At 41.6% G+C, this 15,450-nt stretch overlaps 2 protein-coding genes and 1 non-coding gene across 4 annotated transcripts; 2 read left to right on the top strand and 1 right to left on the bottom strand.

The window, feature by feature from the left end:
- Positions 1-1,594: 1,594 nt before the first annotated feature.
- On the top strand, positions 1,595-8,327 carry pabir2 (PABIR family member 2). The gene is made up of 10 exons (XM_047585915.1): positions 1,595-2,557; positions 2,690-2,768; positions 2,854-2,907; positions 3,103-3,146; positions 3,424-3,478; positions 4,198-4,299; positions 4,721-4,806; positions 4,919-4,983; positions 6,405-6,501; positions 6,977-8,327. Exons 1-10 carry the CDS (start codon positions 2,433-2,435, stop codon positions 7,113-7,115), a joined length of 846 nt encoding a protein of 281 aa, XP_047441871.1. The 5' UTR covers positions 1,595-2,432; the 3' UTR covers positions 7,116-8,327.
- Positions 3,570-3,734, top strand: LOC125008720. Its single transcript, XR_007112910.1, has one exon. It is a non-coding gene; the product is annotated as a small nucleolar RNA U109 (small nucleolar RNA).
- A 1,248-nt stretch (positions 8,328-9,575) lies between the features above and the next one.
- On the bottom strand, positions 9,576-15,248 carry mospd1 (motile sperm domain containing 1). 2 transcript variants are annotated; one of them, XM_047584370.1, is made up of 6 exons: positions 15,098-15,248; positions 12,267-12,567; positions 12,081-12,156; positions 11,683-11,915; positions 10,456-10,620; positions 9,576-10,342 (listed from the first exon to the last, which is right to left on the bottom strand). In XM_047584370.1, exons 2-6 carry the CDS (start codon positions 12,418-12,420, stop codon positions 10,311-10,313), a joined length of 660 nt encoding a protein of 219 aa, XP_047440326.1. In that variant the 5' UTR covers positions 12,421-12,567; positions 15,098-15,248; the 3' UTR covers positions 9,576-10,310. The 2 variants fall into 2 exon arrangements, with proteins under 2 accessions (XP_047440326.1, XP_047440327.1); XM_047584371.1 differs by having other exon boundaries at positions 10,456-10,617.
- Between the last annotated feature and the right edge of the window lie 202 nt (positions 15,249-15,450).

Raw genomic sequence — 15,450 nt, 5'->3', positions numbered from 1 at the left:
AGACTACTGAAAGTAACAAAAAGAATCAAGAGACTAATTCATTAAAGTCAAACAAAGCATGTTAAGCATTCACTTTATTAACTGCTTTTATTAGAGTAGTAGAGGCTTCATCTCAACCTGACACCCTGCAAGATATACTTTATATGAAGTCCTACAATTATTCAAATACATAACAAGACGGGTCAGGTAACAACATGCGTTCCAGCGCATGTTGGAGTGGGAGGGAATGAAAAAGCAGACAGGCTGGTGAAAGAAGTGTTGAAAAGAGCACAGGTAGACATGCGTATAAGTACTTCTAAGTCAGAACTGAAGGCGAAATTTTATCAAATGTGATAAAAAAGGGGTGGGGTACGGCCAGAGAGCAGAGGAAGGCATTTATATCAGGTGTTAAAGAGAGTTCAAGTAAAGGAGGAAGAAGTGGTACCGATAAGGCTGAGATTAGGGCATGAATGGTTCTTTGAATAATACATTAAAACTGGTCAGGAAGCATAAGACTGGGCTGAGAGAAGGGTGTCAGGAAATGGAGATGATAGGACATGTTATTATGAGGTGCTGGAGGTGTGAGGAACAAGGCTTATTACATACAGGGAAAGATAATTCTAGAGTAATGCTACAGCATGTAAGGGAATTAGGATGATACGAGGGTTACAGTTAAGTCATGTTTTTTTTTGTTTTTGTTTTTTGGACCTAAAATTGTCATCAGAGCCAAAATTCCGTAACAAAAGGTGGCGCAAATGAGACAGATGCCTAGCACCGTTACACAAGACGAAGAAGACGAAGACGCAGAAGAAGAAGAAGAAGAAGAAGAAGAGGGGGGGGGACTCATAAGCTTTTTTTTTGTATTTTTTGACAAAATATATACAGAAAAAGCAGTAGTCAGGACCACTCCATCTGGTTCAAAAACAGCTTTATCGAAATTGGAGCAACTGTTCACAATTTAATTTTTTTTTGTGTGAGAGATTTTTTAACCTCTTATCTTTCCTTTTTTGCACCCCATCCCCCTCAATTTTTTTTTTTTTTTTTTTAAATAAACCACTAAATGGTACATTGATCAAAGTTGGCACAGAGTTAAAAAAAAAAAACGAAAGAAAGAAAAGCAGAAGTTGTTGGGTTCGCTTGATTTTTTTGTTTGTTTGTTTGTTTTGGTTAAAAAAATGTGTTGGTTGAATCCTGTAATGACTTTTATCAATTTATTTTGAAATCAGAAGACAATTAGGAATTGCATGCAGCATCAACCCAAACACAACTCGTGTGCAGAGCTCTGAATGGTTCAATGCTGTCCCATATACGACAAAGCGGTATGATGTTAAAGGGTTAAATGTGATTTCCTCAGATTATCTTAAACTGCTGCTGATTATTAAAGAGAACACAAAATCTAATATTTAGAGTTTTCATACACGCAAGTAGACGTCTGAAAGTATCGACGTCTGTATCGGGATATTAGCCTTGGTATTACTTGGTATCAAAGTAAAAAAAAATAGTAGTAGTAGTATCGCACATCTCAGCGCCTTTCCGCCTGAGCACGCCGGTACATGAAGTCTTTTGATTGGACGGCTGTGCTAAGTTTAAAAGGGGCGTGAAGTTTGCTGCTGCTGCTGCTGCTGCTGCTGCTAGTAGCCTGAGCCTCTGAGTGTGTGTGTGTGTGATCATCACCTGGGAAGAAACTGGTTCATTCTTGGCGGCACCCAGCTTCCTAACAACAACAACAAACATTTACACTGTAGAGCAGTCTGCGGGGAATATTTACAGCAGGATGGTTTAGTTACTCGCGTGAGCCGTGGCATCTGGCTGCTCCTCTCTTTTCTGGAAATGGCATCGTTGTGGATATTAGCTCCAGTGCTAACTTAGCTTAGCTTGAGCTCGGTAGCTGGACCAACCAACTAGCTGGCGATTAGCGACACTGTAGCTCACAGTACGCGTTATGTGAGCTTTAACTGGCTGCGTCGTTTGTTTTTCTTTTGTTTGTTTGTTTTTTGTCCTTTTTTTTGTTTAACGTCGCACACGGAGAGACCTGAGGCCAACATCCATTTTGTTCTGGGAGAAAGCAACTGGCTAGTTATGCTAACGCTAGCTCATTGATCCAGCAGGAAAGTTGTTACAGCTAACCGTAACGCAGGGTAGTGTAGTTTAGTTTATATATATCTATATATAAAATATATAAGTATATAACGTTTTTTATTATGGTTTTCAGACAGCTTTAAATTTCTTCATCACTTGGGGTTGAACTGACGACAGGGCCTTGCAGATTGCTCTGTGTGTGTGTGTGTTGCCTACATTGTGTGTTCAGCTAGTTCCTATTTACCTGAAAGGAAATACTTATTCCTTATATGTAAAGTTGGCGAAGTTTCCAGGTCAATAATGTAACGTTACTAAGCTGGCCGGCCCGTTTTTCTTTCAAGCGCATGAATTGGTAGGTAGTTATCAAGCGAAAAATGAACAACTCAGGACTCATGCCACAAGAAAAGATGGAGCTGGATCTTGAAATCCCATCCTCGATAGTTCAGGCCGATGGACACCTGAGGAGATCCAACAGTGCACCCATGATAAATGGCTTAAGGTTCTACAATAACTTACTGCCTAATCAAATATAGTTATATATATATTTTTTTTATATAGACATTGTAGTATCAACATTTGCATCATGTGTAAAAAGACATGTGACGTCTTGTCTGTGAATTTCTCGTTGCAGCGATAACTCCCAGGTTTTCCAGAGAGAGGTGCTACGCAGTCGGAGAAATAGCACTACTGTGGTCAACAGGCCCAACATGGTAACAGTGCTTTACAAAAACACACGCCGGCTCAGTCGGTGCATGTCTTTTATTGCTCGGTGTTGAGTGTTACCCTCGTTTACAGGTCCCTTCGTCACCTATTCGCGTCCCCAGTACCAGGCTTCACCAGATCAAACAAGTAAGGATCAGACCTGTGTCTTTTTCTGAGGCCGTAGGGAGTTATTGTGTCTTGACAAACATGCAAGACAGTTTAGAGGAGCATTGATTTTTAGAGAGTCCTAGTGTATGATCAGAATCTCTCTGAACAAAGCGTATAATTGAGAAAAGCTAGTGTGACTTTTCTAACCCTAAACTTTCTCGTGTGATGTTGCAGGAGGAGGGTGTTGATGTGATGAACAGAGAAACTGCTCATGAGCGGTAAGCCGTGTGTTTACGTATACAGAATGTAGACAAAGGGTTATTTGAACCTTTAATCTGTTTTAGGTGATATGCAAATAGTAGCCGTGTGCCTTTTTAAATTCATTCAAGCTTGAATAGGGGGAAAGAAACAGTTGTTGTCACGAGTTGTTGTTGTTTTGGACACTTTCTTATCCTATCCAATATCCTGTTGTGTTGACTATGTGTACAGTCAAGTGGTAACAAGTCTCCCTTCTCTCTTCATTTGTTTTTCCTATGTATATATTTGGGTTTTCAGAGAAGTGCAAGCCGCCATGCAGATGAGCCAGTCCTGGGAAGAAAGCCTTAGTCTGGTAAAAAATTCACTCTCCTTTACGGTTCCTCCAGCCACTATCAGTATTGTTGTTTGGGATGGTTGAAAGTCGACCGTGCTATGTTTTCCAGTTGCATGTTTCGGCCCCCGGGCCTCTTTTTTTTTCGCCTCTCTATACTCCCCATATAGAGCGGGCAAGTGGAAACATGCTAGATTAACTAAAACATTTGGGGAGTTAACAGGGCCACCAGTCTTTCAAGGTCAGGCTGAGTTGGTAGTATAATACTCCCACATTCGCTCTGTTTTGCTGATGTTTTACAGGGTTTTCTGCAGAGTCTTAACATCTAAAATTTGACAATTTAAGGCCTTAAAAGGTATTAAATACGTGCACATTTTGCATTGTAGGTCTTAAATTTGGTCAAGTTTCAAGTCCTCACATCCATTTGTTACCACTTCATCTGCAGTGTGAGCCCTTCTGGCCCCGGCCTATTATGTTTCTGTTCCTCATTAGTGAGCAAACCCTAGGGATGTTCTGCAGTAGATAGATGAATGATAATAAATTTTGTTATTTTCAAAGTGAATCTGGGTCTCTGATTTTCCTTATTTTTTTTTGTACTTCATCTAGGTCTTAAATTTAACCCATAAAGGTCTTAAAAAGTCTCAAATTTCACTTGTTCAAACCTGCAGAAACCCTGTTTACAGCACGGTGCGCAATTGAATGATAAAAATTCAACGTGTTCGGTAACGTTGTGTTCTCAGAGTGACAACGATCTGGAGAAGTCGGCATCTTCGTCGCCAAAGAGGATCGACTTTGTCCCCGTGTCGCCCGCCCCGTCCCCGACCAGGGGGATAGGGAAGAAGGTACATCTGTCCTCACCGTTTCCAGATGCACACCATAAACTGATTACACCCCAAATGACTTGATGAAAGCATTTTGATGGCTTGCGAAAACCTAATCTACTTAAGTAGAGCAATAAGAACAGACCCGTGTTTTGTATCCTGCAGGAAGACAGTTTACAGAAAAGCAACATTTTTTTGACCCTTTTCTGTTGGATGCGCTCCAACAATTTAAACGCATAACTTGCATGTTCTCAGCCTGAATGTGTGGAAATGATTCACATCTGAAAAATGTGCCAAAACAACAGGAGAAAGACTCAAAGTTATGTTTTAATTTTGCACCAGTTAAATGAATGTCTGATGCAAATTTATCCACATCATAAGTTGCTGATGCATCTTTGTCTCCATTGTGATCTTTTCCGTCCGTTTCATCTCTTCCGAGCAGCAGTGTTTCTCTCCTTCACTACAAATACTGGTGAGCAGCAACGGTCTAACCCCGAGCCCAATACCCAGCCCAACGCGACGATTTAGGTTAGTAGCAGCTCCTTGTGTGTCCTCGTACTTTAGTAAACTACTTCTTCTGTAAATGCAATTTTGGCCGTTGAGTTCATTTATTTACTTTTTTTCCTTTTGTGTTCTTCAGTAGGAGGAGTCAAAGCCCGATCAACTGCATCAGAGCCAGCATATTAGGTCCAATCAAACGAAAAGGTGAGATACACGACATAAAATCTAAATGTTTCCCTAAAAGCTTTGTTAAAGCCTCATCTCTTATCGGATTAAACCCTATAAGGCTGCGTGTTCAGGTATTTCAGATGCATTTTTTTTTAATTTAGCTTGTATAGATTGACGGATGGATCTTAAATCCTCTTACAAACCTTTCTGTTCACATCCCTTTAAAATCAACTTGAAACATTTCGTTTGAGGGAAAGAACCAGGGCCCGTACTTTTTTTTTTTATTATTTTTTTTCTAAGTTTTTAGTCTTATGGCACTAAAACAGATCCTCAGCATGTAGCCAGAAAACCAGTGTCGTATGTAGAGTCAAACTCTCAGTCATTACTTTGAGATTTCGATACAAATTGAAGGGACCTGTACAGTGTCAGGATCAAACAGGTGTTTTATTGGATTCATGTTAGCCAAAATATTTGGGCCACTCATAGTTTTTTTTAGAAACTTGTCGAGATTTAGACTTTTGTTTCTTATCATATTGGAATATTCGTCTCCTGCCAAGCTCCTGGAGTCTGTCATCTTGTCAGCCAGTATTTTGGTACATCTACCGGGACTAATGGTGCCATCTATAAATAACACCTTCCCGTCATGTTTTGCACTCGTGCAGCACCAAATTATCACACATTCACATTCACTGTAGTCATCGAGCTACATTCACCGAAAACGGTCGGTAACAACAGAAATATTTGCCTCCCAACGTCCTCTCGGCTTCTTCTTCTGTCTCTCTTAGTGAAGTTTAATCAGGCAGCTTTGTGCTAATGAAGTGATGTATGGCAGTTTGCGCTGTCTGAGCTGAATTCAACAGAAATTGATTGATTTTTAGTGATAAACCCTGTGTCGGACTCACTTCTCCACTTCAGGTCAGAGTAGTTTCCTGCAGTTTGTTCTTTACCTCCTGGTTACTAGGGATGATACCTAACAGCAGTAACTAGGCAGAACAGCAGCAACGCAGATCTCGATGCCACTGAAGTTTTAATTGACGCCCCCTTAGCTCTGTTGCTGTGCCGAAGTCTAAAAACGGTCAAAGGTTTGTCTGTACTTCATCTCAAAAGATTCAGACTCTGCAACAGGTGCTCAAAGGAGAAATTATGCAAGAGAGGTAACACCGAACAACGACACCCATCCCTACTGGTTACTGCTGCAGCTGCATTTAAACATTTTTTTTTAGTTGTATGTGTTAGTGGGATTATTGGGAATCATTTTAAGTTAATAAAAGTGCATTCAGCTTTGTTGTAATATGTAAAATAGGGGTTTGTTAAGTCTTTTTCTTGGTATCTGGACCCAGCTGATGGCCCACTGCCCTAATCAATCATTATCATTTCTTTAATCTGCAATACGGCCTTCTGAGCTTCACCGTCCACTTTTTATTTCATGTCAGTTTATTTCTTTTTGTTCTCCACAGGTGAGATGGAGACGGAGAGTCAGCCTAAGAGGCTCTTCCAGGGTACCACCACCATGTTGTCCTCGGACGTCTCCAACCTGTCGGATCTCAGTTCCTGGTGAGTGGCCAGATGTGAGAGAAAATGCCACCGTAATAGCTGAAGCGGGCAATTGATCAGACTGCGGCTTGGAGCTAATCTCGATTAGCTTAGATTTAAAGCTGAATCAGAGGTGATTGACTTACACGGGGTAGGTAAGCTGATAAAGGTAGTCTGTTACCCAGCTGATCTGGGATAGTCAGAGTTTTGTTACCGTTATAACTAAGGATGGATATTGGCAAGGACTTCACGATTCGATTCGTATCGTGATACTTGAGTCACAATATATTAGTGATATTGCAATATTCTACACAGTTCTGAGAAATTATGAATACAACTTAAAATAGTGTATCTATATGCATCAGATGACAGTGATATTTCATTGGATAAATTGAGTCAAAAACCAATATTAATCCATATGATCTATTTCCAATTTATTGCACTTGTTCAGAAAAAGCCTGTCTGAATCTGACACCTTCTCCCTCCTCTCTCTCAGCCACTCTCCAGACTTACTGGACGGCAGCCTCAGCAGCGTCGGCTCCTCCACCGACTCGCCGGGCAAAATGGAGGGAGTGTCCCCTTCCTCGTCCAGCAACTCGCCTTTCGCTTCCCTCCAGGATTTATCCCCCAAATGAGCGGAAACCAGCCAGAGACACTAAAAAGCCTCTGGCCGGGGAACCAGTTTCCTCCTCAGACCCTTCGTCTCACCTAAATATGTGGATCCCCCCCCCCCCCCCCCTTTCCCCCCTCCATGTGTGCTTCCGAAACAGCTGTTTTCATGGCTACGTTCTCGGGAGGGTCGAGACGCGTTCGAATCGAGGAAAACGAGGATGAGTTCGTCCTCGTCGGGTGGTGAAACTGGGAACGACTGAAGACACTTTTGAGCACCAGCTGCTAGTTGAGGATCTTGGACGGTGCTTGGCTTTTTGTAGTGGTATCGTGTTTTTATTATAAGTGGCTACCCTGCACATCTGTCCTACCAGTTCCCCTCACCAGAGACAGAGACATTGAGCACTGGACAAACGAAAAAGACTTTTTGGATGTGTACATTTCTCCCTGTCTGTGCCCACAGACCTTTGTATGCACAGATTTTGTTTGGGAAAAAAAAAAAAAAAAAGAAACTAAAAACTTAACTTATTGTTTTCCCGCTCTGTTTGTAATTATGTACATATTAACCGTGTCGGATGTCATGCATATAGTTTTTAAGTTTGGCTGTGAGGTGAATGTAGGCACAGGTCTTCAACAGCTTTCTTTGTAAAGAAGAAACATGAGCTACTTTTGGGGTACAGCCATGGAGATATATATATCTATATTTTTTTTCCCCCTGGTTTACTGTAAGAGAAGTTGTGTTTTGAGCAGATGTCGTATATTTTTTATGATGTGAACTGTGGTGCTTCTTTGTCCAGTTTAGCTCCCGAATGATTTGCTGCGACGTTAAACGCGCCTCGCGGTAAATCATGGATGAAATTCAATGGTCATTCCTGGTAGTCTTTCAACACTAAAGGTTCCTTCGTATCCTGTGTTCTTGTCAGGAGGATTTTTTTTTTTTTTTCTCTCTGTTGTTGTAGATATTAAAAAAAAAAATATAGAAAATATGACATTTTTCGTCCTCTGGTAAAGTGTTCTTATTTATGGAAAAAGAAGTGTTTATTATAAAATTGGATGGTGATAGGTTGCTATCCCCAGTAAATAATTTCTGTGTTTTTGTTTTGTTTTTTTTTTTTTCATTTACACCAAATCAACTGACTGCTGGGACATTCAGGAAGAAGAACGGCACCGTCGCATTGTGATTTAAGAGACTGCTGTTTCTGCTGTGGATATGTTTATTAAAAGCTTGTTGCACAAGATGCTTTGTCTTGTAGCGTTTCAGTCTGTGTGTGTCTTAAAATCAAAAAACACAGTATGTTGAGTGTTAAGCCTGAACTGTGATAGCTGCACCTATATTTCCCAGAGTCCATAGCTGCCCGTCTAACTCGATATTGAACCCTTTATGGCTCAGTAGCCTTCAAATGTTTATATAGTTCATAGACAGATGTGTGTCCTGTAATTTGTACCCTGCTGCCAACAAAATACCTTTCTTTCTTACCTTTCTATATCCTCCTGAGACCTGAACTTTAGTTTGTTATGCATTTTTAATTATTTTTAATGATCTTTTTTTGGGATTAGTAAAACTAAGCAGCATCTTTGAACAGGAAGTAATTTTTGGAAAAAATTATGTCACCTAGTATTATGATAAAGTCACCAAAATGTATCGAATAGTGTTAATTTTCATGTCTGAACATTGCAGAATGAAATCCCAACGTCCTCAGTCCAGTACTTGCTAATTAGCTAATTAGTTATAGCTCGATTGATGGTTCAATTTGCCTGTCATATTAACTGGAAAACTTAAAAAGCATGAAACGGTTTCAACAGAAAAACCTGTAGAGGTTTTGTACCTCGTCCACTTTATTCCCATCATCGGCTACAGAATGAATCCACTGAAATTATGCTATCGTGTTTTTTGCACGTTAGGGTAATTGGTGATTCTAAGGTGTTTTAGCCCTTTAATAGATGGTGTACCCTACCCTTTACACCGATCAGGCATAACATTATGACCACCCACGTGGGAAGGAAAAAAACATTCATCATCGTGTGTCAATTTAACGTTTGGACCTGGCATTCACTCATGTGGATGCTACTTAGACATGCAGCACCCACCTAGACCAGACCAGACAACCCCCACCCCACAGTAATGACAGTCCTTGATGGCAGCAGTCATTGCACCACGCAGCCTGACACAGGCGCACAAAAACATGAAAAATTCATTAGATCCCCAACTGATCAGTTCAGTGTGTCTGTGGGCTGATCCACATAGGCCCCTCCCCTCAACCCACAGGGTGCTATGGTCCACACCAATAACAACAACCCCTCATGTTCATTCAATGATGAGTTACAACTGTTTTGGAGACCTACACAATATTAGAAAGGTGGTCATAATGTTATGGCTGATTCATCTAGGATAAAATGGTTTGTTTGGCATGTTTTGTTCCACACGCCCACCGGACCCAACTTTTATTTCTCTTGAAAAGAAAAACAGATGCCGCCCACAAACACCGTACAATACAGCTGTATCGAGACTTTATTAAACATTTGACGGAGCACTGATAATAGTACGGCAAGCGGACCACTCTCCCTCAGTGGAAGATCTTTCCTTTGGTGGAAAGCGTCTTAGAAAACGAAAAGTCCATTCAGATAAAGGTATCCACACATGCAAACAACTGCATTTAGTCCTCAGCCTACGCTAAAAATGCTCCAAAAAAAAACAAAAACAAAACAAAAACAAAAAAACATCAATATAATGACGGTTACAGGTGAATACCATAACAAACTTTAATGGCTTTATATACACGTTTGCATGTGGACTCCTCCTCACTCAAGTTAGACATATTCAGTCACATGATGGCAATAGAAATACACAGAGCGCGAGGCCAAACGACACCTCATGTCTCAGGGCCCTGCTCCGGATGTAGAAGAGAGAGGGGGGGGGGGGCCCAGCTCACACTTCTATTCTTTAGACCAACACACTGCAGGTGTCCCCCCCCCCCCCCCCCCCTCCCAGAGTTTGCATCAGTTCGGCATTGTGTCAATGTATGCATTAACACAAACGTGTGGACTTTAAAACGAGAATGCTAAAATGTATTTTTCAGAGGGCGAGGTCATTGACCCCACCCCCCCCCCCCCCCCCCACTCCACTCCTTTCTGTCAGCTCCACTCATTGAAGCGTAGTAGCGCCTCTGGTGTGAGAATGTTCTTGCAGGACATCGTTCCTCCTCCTGTCGGCTCTCGGCACCTCAAGTGCGTAGGATGACCATCGTAAGAAGACCTTAAAATAAACCAAGAAACAGCTCAGAGCCCCAGGATGTAGGAAACCGCAAATACTATTCCAGAAAAAAAAAAGTGATTATATAAACAAAAGTTGTTTTTTTTTCTACTCACCGAGAACATAAGCAGCTACAAGTTTTTTATTAACACTTAAGTGGAGGTAGACAGGCACAGTAGATTCTTGCTCCCCCAGCGTTGGGAGCATCAGGGCGGCCATGCACACCAGCCCGAGCAGCACTGTCAGCAGACTCGGTCCTCCAGCAACAGGACGGCTCTCTGCTAATCAAACAGACACACAGAAACTCGAGAGTTTAACCTGAAGCTTTAATTAAAAGTCAAAAAAATATCTGCTGGTATGAGGGTATGAGAATATTACTTTGCAGCTGCACAAATATATTGTGTCCACGTCGTGTATTGGTAAATAAAAATAAATACCATGCAGATAACTGCAGCCTGCAGTCTCTGGTCTGATCTGACACTAACAACACAATGCCACTATCCACTCACTTATTTACATCGTGACTTTTAAGGTTTTTCAAAAACTCTACAGTAGCGTAAATATAAAAATATAACGCTCATTTAAATCCCAAACTATTTTAGCTTCTTTGGATGCTGAAACTAAGTCCAACAACTGTATAAGAGGATAATAATTAGACATAGTCCACGTGATTTAAATTCAATTCTAATCGATAAAATTCAAACACAGTCTTGATTCAATGGCTTAACTTTAGCATGAATAACAGTACCCCAACCTTAATGAATCAGGCTGCTGTTTGTTCTGTGTGTGTAACTTATAAATGTATTATCTAGATAATGAAGACATTGGCCTGTATGTGATCACAGAAGTCACAGTATGAAATTTTATTAAGATTTAATTTAACACTTTTAACTTTCCCTTGGGTTGTATATGGGACAGTAGTAGTTTTTTGAACCAGTCAGAGCTATGTAGAGTTGTGTTTGAGCAAATGCTACATTCATCATGTAGTTTTCTTCTAGTTTCATTGATAAAAGTCATGATATGTTATTCAATTTCAATTCAGGGGAACACAACAACTTCTTATTTTTAACTGTATGCCAACTTTGATTAGAGTGATTCTGATTGTGTGATAGAAACTTCAGAGTCTTGGCTTTCAAAGGAGACAAATACCATGCATGAGCTCCAAAATGTTCCTGAACAGCATTCAATTTACTTTGGGCATGTCCTTAATGGGTGTTTTTATTTGCTAAAATGCTGTAATGATAACAGGTTAAGACATGTCTGCTGACAAGTTTCCAAACTTGAAGTTCATGGCTCTCTGGCTCCACCTAGTGGCTACATCACCCATCAGTCCTTTGTCCTACCTGTCTGAAAGGTCGTCTGTTCAAAGAACTCGTTGTCTGCGAAATGCTCTTTCATTCTGCGGTCCTCGTCCTGGGGCCGGGGGCTGGGGGGCTCCTGCGAGGCCGAGGGACGGAGCGTGGCCGTCACCTCTTTGCGGCCGAGAGCTTTCCTCTGACTCTGCTCCGACACCTGCAGTCGGAACTTGTCGTACACCCCGTAATGGCATGCCCGCACATCTCTGTGTCGGATTACTCTGTGTGGACACAGAACGTTAGACGGACTCTTTGCTCATCCGCGGGGGGAAAAGCTAGCTGCGCGAAACAAACGTTTGTCATGCAAACCAGCGAGTTACCAAGCAGGCAATAAACAATTAAGATGTGCACGACAATTGAGAAGAACAACCTCACATGAAACTCACATGTCAACGCAACACTGAGGCTTGACGGCTCCTGTGGCATCCACCACGGTGTATTTGTTAGGCGCTGTGCACAGCACTGTCGAGGGAAGAAAAGAAATGATCCACAGGTTTGTGGCTTAAAATAATCTCACGGTTATTAAATCCAAATGGTCTTTCCTCCTCCTCCTCCTCCTCCTCCTCACTGACCTTTAAACTTGAGGGCGAACTCATAGGGATTGTAGAGGGTGAGCACCTGCTTGTGAGACGTCTGCTCGTCTGCATAGAAGACGAGCTCAGTGGGGAACACGAACACGGGAAGGCTTCCTTCCACCAGCTCAGGCTGTCGATGCTGCTGCTGCATTGGCTCCAGCTGAGCTCTGCCCCTTCCCCGTCCACGGTCTGCCTGGGCCCCCCCCCACTCCTCTCTAGCAACGATCAAGCTGTGTGACCTCCCTTCAGGTGGAAATGGCTCTTCCCACTCTCAGCTCCTCAGGGCCATGACGTGATACTGTGAAGAAACACAGGAGATGACGCGTATTTTACACAAGAGGTGCTTGAGTATTTTATTCACCTACAGTTTACGAGGATTTATCGCACTGGCTAATCCATTTATGTGCATTTAAAACATTATCTTGTAAAACTTTAGATACACGGGTCAAAAATCACTGTATTCTGATAGTTAGCAACAACACAAATTAAAACTAACCAAATAAATAAATCATTGTCATCATTATCCCATTTCACCCGCAGAAAAATACACATGCCATTTCATTACACACACCAGTGGAAACGAATCCGTCCCAAATCCCCTGTCATGACTTCAATAATGTTCAATTTATGTAGAAACAGCAAAAAAAAAAAAAAAAAGATGGTGTTTAACAGGCGCTGTTAAACTGGATTCAATTAAATCCTGAAGTCTTTTTGTTATTTAGCCCACAACACAATATAAAGTCAATACTTTGTACCGCTACAAACCACAGCCTCCAAAATGAAAACACAGTTGAATCAACAGCTCTGCCAGTTACTTTAATCAATTTTGTTACATTCGAAAGCTTTACTTTTCAAACGTGTGTAGGCACCAGTTGCTGTTTCAAGTTACTAATAAGGCTTGTGTGATGCACTTACAATGTTGATACTAAAATCCAATTAATATTATTAGTTATTAGACTCCAAAAGTGACAAACAACAATATAATTACTGCTTCTACGCCACCTACAACATACTGGTGGGACAACAGTGATGCTGTGTACAAGAAGGGGCTGAAAAGACTCTACTTCCTGAGGAAGCTCCAGTTGCTGGAGACTTTTTACCAGTCTGTTGTGGTGAGCGCCTTGTACTTTACTGTAGCTTGTTGGGGGAGCAATACCACCAAACAGGACATCAGTCGGATACACAAATTAATCCAAAAGGCCGGACATATTATTGGCTGTGAGTTGGAGACGTTTGTTTCAGTGAGGGACATGAGGACACTGGACAAACTGCTCTCCATCATAAACAATCCATCTGATCCACTACAATGGACAATAGAGGGACAGTGGAGCTCATTCTCTAACAGACTGATTCAGCTCTGCTCCCACAGTGAATTCTACAGAACTTCTTTCATACCCCACTACTTTATCCAGCTTCACAACCTTTGTAAGAGTGTTTGTTGTGTGCAACTAAGTTACTGTGACCACATTTCCCTTGAGGATGACAAAAGTCTACCATAGCCATCTAATGCGCAATTTATACTAGTGCGCTGGGCTACGCAAGGTCTGTACGCCAATGTGATACATTTATATTTGCTCTGTAACAATTCCACCCAAACTCTAGTAGGCGCTGTGTCATTTTTGCCAGTCGGGTTAATTTTCCTGCATCACTTTCAACAATGGTGTCTAAACTTTCGCCTAAATTTCAGCGGACGTGTCTCCATCTCCAAATCTCCTCAGTTTCCGATTCTTTATTGATCCAAAACAATCAATTCCAAAATCACAGGGATGGAGGAGTACCCGGAAAATCCATAGCAGAAATATGCAACAACTAGTCAGACCAATCACAGCTTTTGTGCTCTGCATCGCTGCCACATGTAATTACCTTTCTGGGGAGATGCACGCCAGCTACACAGCAAGGTCCGCGCAAGGTCGCATGTAGGGGTCTAGTTTAAGCAGGAGCCTCTACGTCACTTTAGCGCAGAAGCATAGATCATACATAAGTTTCATGTACGTAAGTTAAAATGAAAGTTGATACGAATTTTAATCGACGTGTGGCTTATACGTGCTTGGACGCTTCTCGTGAGAACTGCTAAAGCGACTGAACCGGTGAAACCTACTTAAATAAGTTTAAATAAGTTTACATAAGGTGAGCGCCATGTGGCTGGTCACGTGCCCCCCTGTGTTTACATGGTTACAGCAGAGCTCGAGGAGCCGTGGCTCGTTGTGTCGCAACACTTTTTGTTCTCCAAGTAAAAAGTAAAAACAAAAACAGCAAGAAAACCGTGACTATCATATTATCTGGACATGATCAGTGTGACTTTATACGCATATTGTACTTTTAAAATGTTTTTTTCTTTGTACTGAATTGTACAACTTACACTTATATGTATTTTTCTATGTTTGCTGCCTGTGACCCAGGGCGTCATTGCAAATTGCTCTGCCCAAATGACTCAACTGGATAAATAAAGGTGAAATAAAAATAACACAAACTATCGTATCTGGGTGGTGTAATAACCGTGAACAGCGGACAGCTGCCTGGAAACTGCAGCGCAATCGTGGATGACAACGTAAACAGACACAAGAAATTAAGCAAATATTAGTCATAAAATAACACTATGATTGTTTAGAAAATGTGCACCCAGTCTGTAAATCAAGCCACCGAGTGTATCGCGTTTGCTGTGTAATGGTAACTGTGTACGACACTGTTGGCTAGCGTTAGCCTAGAAGAAGAAGAAGAGCCCAGATGGAAGCTGAGAGCCTCTTAACGTTGTCCAAACGCAGTGTCAGCACAGAAAAACACACCGCACATTAGTTTTATTTCAAGATTGAGCGGGATTGAGGGGTTACCTTGTTGCCAGCATACGGGATCCCGTAAGGTAAGAGGTTTAGCCAGGCTATGTGCTTCTGCTTCCACCCTGTTGTTGTTGTTGCTGTTCCTCCTCAGCCCTTCTTTCTTTGTGAATAATTATACTGCAGACCTCGCGGTGCATTGTGGGAAGGTGGAAGGGCGGACGTGTTCCCCCAAGCAGCATGCGGAGAGACAAGCATGTTTATAATCATTTCATAACCTTTGGAAAGCATGTAAACAGGACCCTTTCAAAAACTTACTGTAGACTATAAATCCTCCAAGGAAAGAAAAATGATGTAATGCCAAAGGAATAGATAGATAGATATATAGATAGATAGATAGATAGATAGAC

Source organism: Mugil cephalus, chromosome 5, assembly GCF_022458985.1.
Source record: "Mugil cephalus isolate CIBA_MC_2020 chromosome 5, CIBA_Mcephalus_1.1, whole genome shotgun sequence".
NCBI classification, from domain to species: Eukaryota; Metazoa; Chordata; class Actinopteri; order Mugiliformes; family Mugilidae; genus Mugil; species Mugil cephalus.
This window is presented reverse-complemented; position numbering and strand designations above follow the sequence as displayed.